The following is an 8586-nucleotide window of genomic DNA, read 5'->3' on the forward strand; positions in this document are numbered from 1 at the left end:
GCTCTCGCTCAGAGCTCTGGAGAAATCCAGGCAGTACTTGCTGAGGGCTGCCGGTGCCAACCGGGCAGCCCTCGCTAAGTGCTACGGAGAAAACACGCAGCATTCTCCGAGAGCGGTGGGGCGAGCCAGTCCAACTGGCTCGCTCCCTTTACAGCTTTCAAGCTGGAGGGGGACCCTGGACAGCCACGTCGGCATGCTCAGCACTGGAAGAAGAAGCGCAGCGCTCGGAGACGAGCCGCCACCAATCAAGCAAGGGACATGTCACAGCTAAGTACGAATCCGGGCGATTCCAGCCCACCGGACTCCCCTTTGCCTCCGGTCCAGGTCCATAGCCGCCCTACGGTTCTGATGCGGGCTCCGCCTGCTTCGTCCCGGGCTCCTCCAGTCCCTTGGGATCCACCTCCAGTGGACTTGCAGGCTCCCATGGCTTCTTGGCAGGCTCCTCAGCCTGCCTGGGAGGCTCCAGAGGGCCAGCTGCCTGCCCCAGTGGCTCAGCTGGCCCAGCCTCCTTCACTAGGGGCCCCAATGGTCCAGGCTCCCCCGCTGGGAGGGCCTATGGCCCAGCCTCCAACTCCTGGAGTCTTGATGCTACATCCTTCTGTCCCGGGGGGCCCTTTGGCTCATCCTACAACCCCAGGAACCCAAATGACACACCCTCAGCCTTCTCCTGGGACCCCGATGGCGCACCCTCTTCCTGGGACCCCAATGACCCACCCTCCTCCTCCTCCTCCTGTGACCCCGATGGCCCACCCTCCACCTCCTGGGACATCTATGGGCCATCCTCTTGCACCTGGGAACCCGATGGTCCATCCTCTCACACCTGGGGCCCCAATGGTTCATCCTCCCCAACCTGGAACTTCAATACCGCACGCTGCAATTCCGGGGACCCAGCCACCAACTCCAGGAGTCCTGATGGCCCAGCAGCTGACACCGGGAGTCCTGATGGTCCAGCAGCCTGCTCCAGGAGCTCCGATGGTCCAGCCTCCACCGCAGGCTGCCTTGATGACCCAGCCTTCGTCTTCAATAACTCAGATGGCCAAGCCTCCAGGTCCTGGTGTCGTGATGATCCATCCTCCAGGTGCCAGAGCTCCGAACATTCAGACTCCAGTGTCAGGAGCACCGACTGCTCAGCCAGTATTGCCCCCAGGGCAACCTCTGGCTTCGTGGGCCCCACAGGGTCAGCCTTTGATCCTGCAAATCCAGTCTCAAGTCATGAGAACTCCTCAACAGGTTCCCCCTATTCCATCAACACCACAGGTGCAGCTTGCCACAGCCCCAGGCTGGCAAGCCACCACACCCAACTGGCAGATGACCCCCCAGGGTTGGCAGGGGACGCCCTTGGCCTGGCAGGCCACACAGGTCACTTGGCAGACCCCCACCCTAGCCTGGCAGACCCCTCCTGTGCGCCAAGGGCCCCCAACCATTCGTCCTGGTCCCACACCCATTCGACCTGGACCACCTCCAATACTCCGCCAGATGCCACCTGTGATCCGTCAGGCCCCACCACTGATCCGCCAGGCCTCTGCACCTATCAGACAAGCTTTACATGGCATAGCAAGCCAGCCTCAGCTGTGGCAAGTCCTGCCACCCCCACCTCCACTGCGTCAGGCTCCACAGGCTCGTCTCCTGGCTCCCAGGTTGCCAGGGCCACAAACAGCACCTCAAGTTACTCAGATACATTTGGTGCCACAGACAGCCTCACAGGTGTCCCATCCAATGCTGTCAGCACCACTATCTATCCCAATTCCTGTGCCCCAGGCTGCCTCTCAGTCAGCTTCCCGAGCTGTGCATTGCCCATCCATCATCTGGCAGGCCACCAGAGGCCAGCGCCAGGTGCCAGAGGAGCTCGAGGTGCCCCAGGAGCTCCAGATGCCAGAGGAGCTCGAGGTGCCACAGGAGGTCGAGGTGCCAGAGGAGCTCGAGGTGCCACAGGAGGTCGAGGTGCCAGAGGAGCTCCAGGAGTCAGAGGAGGTTCCGGTGCCACAGGAGGTCCCAGTGCCACGTGAGGTCCAGGTGCCACAGCAGCTCCAGGTGCCACAGGAGCTCCAGGTGCCACAGGAGGTCCAGGTGCCACGGGAGGTCCAGGTGCCACAGCAGCTCCAGGTGCCACAGCAGCTCCAGGTGCCACAGCAGCTCCAGGTGCCACGGGAGCTCCCAGTACCACAGGAGCTCCCCGTGTCATTGGAGTTCCAGGAGGTACAGCAGGCCCAGGCAATGGGCTGGCAGGCACCCAAGGTACCCACTCACTTCTGGCAGCCTGTGTCTGCCCAGGAGACCCAGGAGCAGGCCACTCAGCGCACCCGTGTGGAGCAGCAGCAGCCCTTTCAGGGAGTTCAACCCTCCCGCAAGGTCCTGCAAACTCGGCGAGCTGCCCATCAGGCCCAACCCACAGGCATGCAGGCAGAACAGCCCTCAATCCAACTGCAGCCTTCTTGGCAAGGGCCAGCCCCCACCACGCAGGCACAGCCTGGAGCCTCCAGAGCACCGACAAATTTTCCCAGGGGCTCCACTCGATCTCTCATGACTCCGTCAGGAGAACCTGGCCCCTCTTCTCTAGAACCTCGGGGCCCCCCCAGAGATCGTAGGGGCTCTTCAAGGGGCAGAAGGGGCCCTCCCAAAGATCGCATGATCATTGGTGCCACCTTCTGTGCTCCAAGGTCAGCATCAGCTTCCAGGGCATACCTGCCAACTGCCTGGAGAAATGTGCCTGCCACATCAGAGACCTTAACTGCCACCTCAAGGGTTCTTCCATCTACCTCTCATTTTCAGCCTGCCTCTTCTAATGGCTTCAGGGGTCCATCTGCCACCTCAGAGAGCCCAAAGTCACTGCCATTTGCTCTGCAGGACCCTTATGCCTGCGTAGAGGCCCTGCCTGCAGTTCCCTGGGTCCCCTATGCTGATGTGAACGGTTCATCAGCATGTAAGGCGGTGCCCACCATCCTGATGGTGACAGCAGCTGCCCCCGAGGCAAGTGCCACCATCGCAGAGGCCTCCAAGCCTGCAGAGCCACCACGGCGCTCTGGCAAAGCCACCAGGAAGAAGAAGCATCTGGAACCCAAAGAGGACGACGGTGGCCAAAGGATGGCCTCACGTGACTGGCGGGGCCCCCGACCCTCTGAGAATCCCAGGCAGAATGACTGGGAGATGCAAAGAGCTATGCAGCTCCTGGGGGAACAGGAACCCCTCTACACTTCCCAGGGTCTGAATGGCTGGGGACGCCCCAATAACTCTAGAATTCCAAGGGGCTTCGATGGTCCCAGCACTTCACAGGACCAGCGGTTCTGTGGTGGCTCAGGGGGGTCTCAGCCATGGATGGTCTCTGATGTGCCAAGTGTCTCTCGAGGATCTAGTGCTGTTCAGGAGGACCCTAATGGGGAGAGTCAGGCATTATCTCCCTTAGATGAGAGGGCAAATGCTCTGGTACAGTTTCTCTTGGTCAAGGACCAAGCCAGGGTGCCCATCCAGCTCTCAGAGATGGTAAATGCTGTCATCAGGGAATATAAAGATGACAGCTTAGACATCATCAGTCGTGCCAATGCTAAGTTAGAGAGCTCCTATGGGTGTCAACTGAAGGAAATTGACACCAAAACCCACACTTACATCATCGTCAAGAAGACGGGGCACCCTCAGTGCAATATGCTGACATCTTACTTAGACAGGCCAAAGTTCAACCTCTTGATGGTGGTCCTGAGCCTCATCTTTATGAAAGGCTACTGTATCAGGGAGAATCTGCTCTTTAGTTTTCTGTTCCAGTTAGGACTGGATGTCCACGCGACAAGTGGTCTCTTCAGAAGTACGAAGCAGCTCATCACCAGCGTGTTTGTGAGGCACAGGTACCTAGAATACAGGCAAATCCCATTCACCGAGCCTGCAGAATACGAGCTTCTCTGGGGTCCCCGGGCATTCCTCGAGGCGAATCAGATGCACATCTTGAGGTTTTTGGCCGCACTCTATGAAAACCAGGCCCAGATCTGGACAGGCCAGTACCTTCAGTCATTGGCAGAGTTAGAATACACGGACACAAATGAGGAGCCCAATGACAGCGATGATGATTCCCATGGCCCCACCAGCAGTACCCACCCTCATTAATAGGTGTTGCCAAGATGAACTTATTCCTACGGGTACCAGGTCAAAGGCGACGGACAATGGGTACCAGGCCAAAGGCAACGGACAATGGGGGAGCGGGAGAAGGGGGCAACGGACAATGGGTACCAGGCCAAAGGCAAAGGACAATGGGTACCAGGCCAAAGGCGATGGACAATGGGTACCAGGCCAAAGGCAACGGACAACGGGGGAGCGGGAGAAGGGGGGAGGGGGGAGGGGGAGGGGGGAACAGGGAAAAAAGGGGTACATTGTGATTTCTGGTGTTTTTGCTGTTTTTGCTATTGTTCTGTCTGTAAATTTCAATTTTCAGCCCGCTTTTATATTTGCCAAAGCTTTGTACACTTTTGTAAAACGCTGATTTGAACTGGCTACTGTACTATTTTGTATTTTGGCATCTGTGTTTCTAAATGAGATTGGTGTTTCCCTGTTTTGTGTTCTAAATGTTATGTTCTGGTGCCAGAGTTGTGCTACCCTTGTTAAGTGATTGGACAGTCTATCCTTCTTGTTCTGCTTATGTAAAATCGTAATAGAATGTTCTTTGGCCGTTAATCAGTAAAATACTGTCTGGAGAAAAATAAAGATCTGTCTACATAAATATACTTTTAGCATAACATGAATTGTGTGTCTTTATTCTAATTTTGAAGTAGGATGGGTGGGACCCAAACTTTAACACATTCCGTGCACACACACAAACAACAGGAATACTATCAGTGATAGTAAAACCCATGGGTGCTGACAGCTTCCCAGAAGAGTACTCCATTCAATTTAAAGTGATATACTGAATATGGTCGGTGGTGAAACCTGTGGTACCTGAGATTTCCTTAAACTAAACATAAAACTGTATAAGTAGGACATGCTAAATTAAGAGGGGCTTGTATGCCCCCTTTGATTTAATTTTCACAATAACACAATAAGGTCTAATTTCTAGGTGAGGCTAAAAGATAAAAAATAGGCTATTAAATTGCATATATAGTGGCCTGGTGGTAAAAGTATAATTCCAAGCAGAAAATCACAAGAGTATTTGGAAAAGGGGGATTCTCTACCTAAGAACCATAAAAATCTAGGTTAAGGGCTAAGAAAAAAATGTGATCCTTGTCAATCATATGGTCCATTGAAGATGTGTTATATCTCAAATGTGGAAAGCATCAGTGCCCTACACTGGTACCAGAATGGAAGCATGCTCCCCTAAAGTAGTAGAATCCCACCATGAGAGAAAAAAATTAGGGTTTAAGTTTAAGATTTTGCAGATTACAGGTGGCTATTACAAGGTGAGGGCCAGCAACTGCAGGACAGGCACCTCGTGGAAAGGTTGACTTCTTTGAAAAATTCCTAAAAGGAAAGGGTTAATCCTCGTGCACAGTGAGGAAAAGATGATAAGGTCTGAAGCGGCATAATATCTGCAGTTAGCCTTTGGTTACAGGACCCCAAGGAGAGAAATCTGGCAGAGAGCTGAACAGGGGCGTTGGGGGGGGGGGGGATGAATTCATGTCCATGTGAATGTAGTACACGTGAAAACAGTGCCCAAAGGTCACAGTTTTTCCACAGGGACAGAGAGCGGCCGCTTGCCACCTCTTGCCTGTATGAATCAAGAAATTCAACCCCATTTCTTCCCATTCTTCCAGAAAAAGCGGTGGAAGCCGCAACGATAGAACTTCTCCGCCACCTACTGGCCCATGAGCAGTTGCACATCTGCTTCTGAGGTCATCGGATCTCCGAGGAGGCGTCGCTTCAACTCTGTCACAAATTGCTTCATAACCTTCCCATAATTTTACCTCTGTCTGTGCCCATCCATTTCTCTTTTTCTTTTTCCATAAAAGGAGTAAGTCAAACAGCTCTCCATGTGCGACCCAAGTTTCATTTAAGGATTATTATCTTCGGTCCTGTTGCTCTGCCGCTTAGGACAAGTGGCAAAGTTATTCCCAACCCCATCTCTGACCTTCCTAAATGCACATAATTTCACCAATGATCCATTGTGACGACGTTTTACTAAAATTTGGAGAGTAAGAGAGCCCTGACCATCCAGTATTTCTATCTTTATTACTTGGCAATATTAAAATTAGGCAGTGTTTTTGGCATAAGGATTTAATGAAACTTGAGATTTTTATGGACATTTGTATGGTTTTCTAGATTTTGTTTGTCTGTGTGTGGGTACTAGATAAAATTTCCCACACGTTATAATTTGGAAACTAGCTAGCATTATCTGACTTTGAACCTATACCTCATACACAGCTGACTCCTACATGGACTACAGTAGACAAGTTCCTCACCACACAACTGATATAAATGTTAACGACTGGAAACCTGTGTTAGATGGTATCAGGTACAAAAGACTTTTTCATTATATATGTAAAACTAAATTATTCAAATATGCCAATGAAGAGTTCAACACCAAGCATTGTGAAAGTGGTAAGCAGAAGCCAGAGTCAGGATGTGTGAAAACAAAGAGCAGAAAGTGGGAAGAAATTCAAAGTACAAATGTAGGTGCATATTTTATGAAGCTTTTAGCTATGCAATGGAGGACAACAGAACCCTTCTGAGCAACTAAGTGGGAAACATGTCCACAAAACATATGACTCCTGAGCTCTTGCATCTCCCTCTAATTCAAAGAACGGAGTATCAGATCAGCATTAGTGTCTACTGATTAAACTGACATAGAATGAAATAGAGTCACATAGAAAAGCAGATTTGAATAAGGTTATGAAGGGAATTACTACAGTTAACCTTAAATCGTTGTGATTGACTGCATCATTAAGGGATTCCAATATGCAGATGGCTTATTTTTTAAAAAATAATCAAAAGGGGATATGTTGAATAGAAATAATTTGAAGTAAAGGTGAAGACCTCCTCACTAGGGGAGCTGATGACGAATCGGGAGGACATCTAGTACTTTTTGACCCTCAAAAAGCAACAGGCAAGATGTTTTAGGAAGATGTTGCTGAAAGACCATAGTTGTCTGAAGAAAACAAATTGCACTTTTACCCATGCCCCAAGACATCCAATTTAGAAGACTAAAAACCAGGACTACAGGTTGAAGTGTTAATGCTTAACTTTTTCAAAACCAGATCCTAGAATTCAATAACTATCCAACGGCTGTGGTAGAAACCACTTTGTATTAAGTGCTGACTGTTAATAAAGAGGCATCACCAAAACAATTTTTCTCTTGTAATATGTTAGTTAAATAAACTCTAGTTCAAATGAAGTTTTCTGAGCTTGAAAATGGATTGAAAGATGTGTTCAGGATATTAAGCTGGAAGAAAGCAATGTCAGAATATTTATCTACAATATGATATCTTTTGCAGTAATTTTATTCTAAATCATTATATCTTAGAGCAATATGAAAAGGAACTAGTTATTTGTCAAGATTATACGTCAACTGGCCATTTTAGCAAATGTGGGTTTAAAAAAAAATAACACTGTGATGGAAGAAACTTTTGCTTTCTAGCTGGAAAGCTGGAGTCTCCGTGTCCTCAAAAATAGCGACCCCATTCACATGTTGTTCATGTCCTTAATTTGCCATCTGAGTTGGAGAAACAAAGCCTTACCGCCTTCTCACTGACCATTATAATCCCCAAAGGGATACAGGATCTCCCCTAGATTCTGTTCTATATTCTGTCATCCATGCTAAAATTCTGGAAATATTCCTCATCATAGAAAGGCTTTGGCTTCCAGTTAACAGCAATGTTGCCATTTCGGATTGGCAGGCCCTTTTCTTAATCCCCACACTCGCCACTTCGGAAGTCCTTTCTCTGTCATCTCTAACTTCATTACTGCCATCTGTCGCTCTTAACATAACAGCCTATACTCTCTAAGCCACCATCAAACTCCATAAGGTTTCATCTGCCTTGAAGCATGAGATGGCTCACAGTGTTCCTGAATAAGAGTAAGTGCCCCTCAACTAACTTTTGTTTATGCCCTGCCTTACAGAGGAGCATAGCACAAAGAGCCTATATATGAGACAGGGACGCCCTCTGCTGGACAAAGACTTTCAAAGAATTACTCAGATTCTGAATTTAAAACAGAATTTGTTTAAAACTTTTTCATGTAGTATGTTTGGATCCCACTTCCCTCAAGATCCTTCCTATCTCCCTACACACTCAATGCATTTTTCTCCTGCCCTGCCCCTTCCTCTCTTCCCTGCCCTTCTCAAAAAAGCAAAGTGAAAAATCAAAATAAGCAAATGAAAACAGAGAGTAAGGTGTTAGGTCAAGAAAGACCAAAAGGAGAATTCCCTGTCCAGTTTAGACCAGAGCTTGCTTGTTCTCCATTATCCCCAGCACAGAAATGTAAAGAGATGAAATCACAGCCATAGTAATAGTAGTACAAGTTCTGACTGGCTTCTCAAGAAAGAGTTTTCCGGATAGAAGGCCACTGTGGATGAACCCACATTTGTGACACTTTTTTCTGCTTTTTCCTAAATGCAAGCCATTTGTGTGTGTGTGTGTGTGTGTGTGTGTGTGTGTGTGTGTGTGATGAATTAAGCAG

General features: G+C 49.4%; 1 protein-coding gene across 1 annotated transcript; it reads left to right on the forward strand.

Annotated features, from left to right (window-relative positions):
- Positions 1 to 248: 248 nt before the first annotated feature.
- Positions 249 to 4281, forward strand: Magel2 (MAGE family member L2). Its single transcript, XM_057756366.1, has one exon. It carries the CDS (start codon positions 259 to 261, stop codon positions 4087 to 4089), a length of 3831 nt encoding a protein of 1276 aa, XP_057612349.1. The 5' UTR covers positions 249 to 258; the 3' UTR covers positions 4090 to 4281.
- The last annotated feature ends 4305 nt before the right edge of the window (positions 4282 to 8586 follow it).

The sequence above is a fragment of the Chionomys nivalis genome, chromosome 23, assembly GCF_950005125.1.
Source record: "Chionomys nivalis chromosome 23, mChiNiv1.1, whole genome shotgun sequence".
Lineage (NCBI taxonomy): Eukaryota > Metazoa > Chordata > Mammalia > Rodentia > Cricetidae > Chionomys > Chionomys nivalis.

What these genes read in the sequence shown, in the direction of transcription:
- Magel2 (XM_057756366.1), top strand. Translation starts at nt 259, where the DNA reads ATGTCACAGCTAAGTACGAATCCGGGCGATTCCAGCCCACCGGACTCC.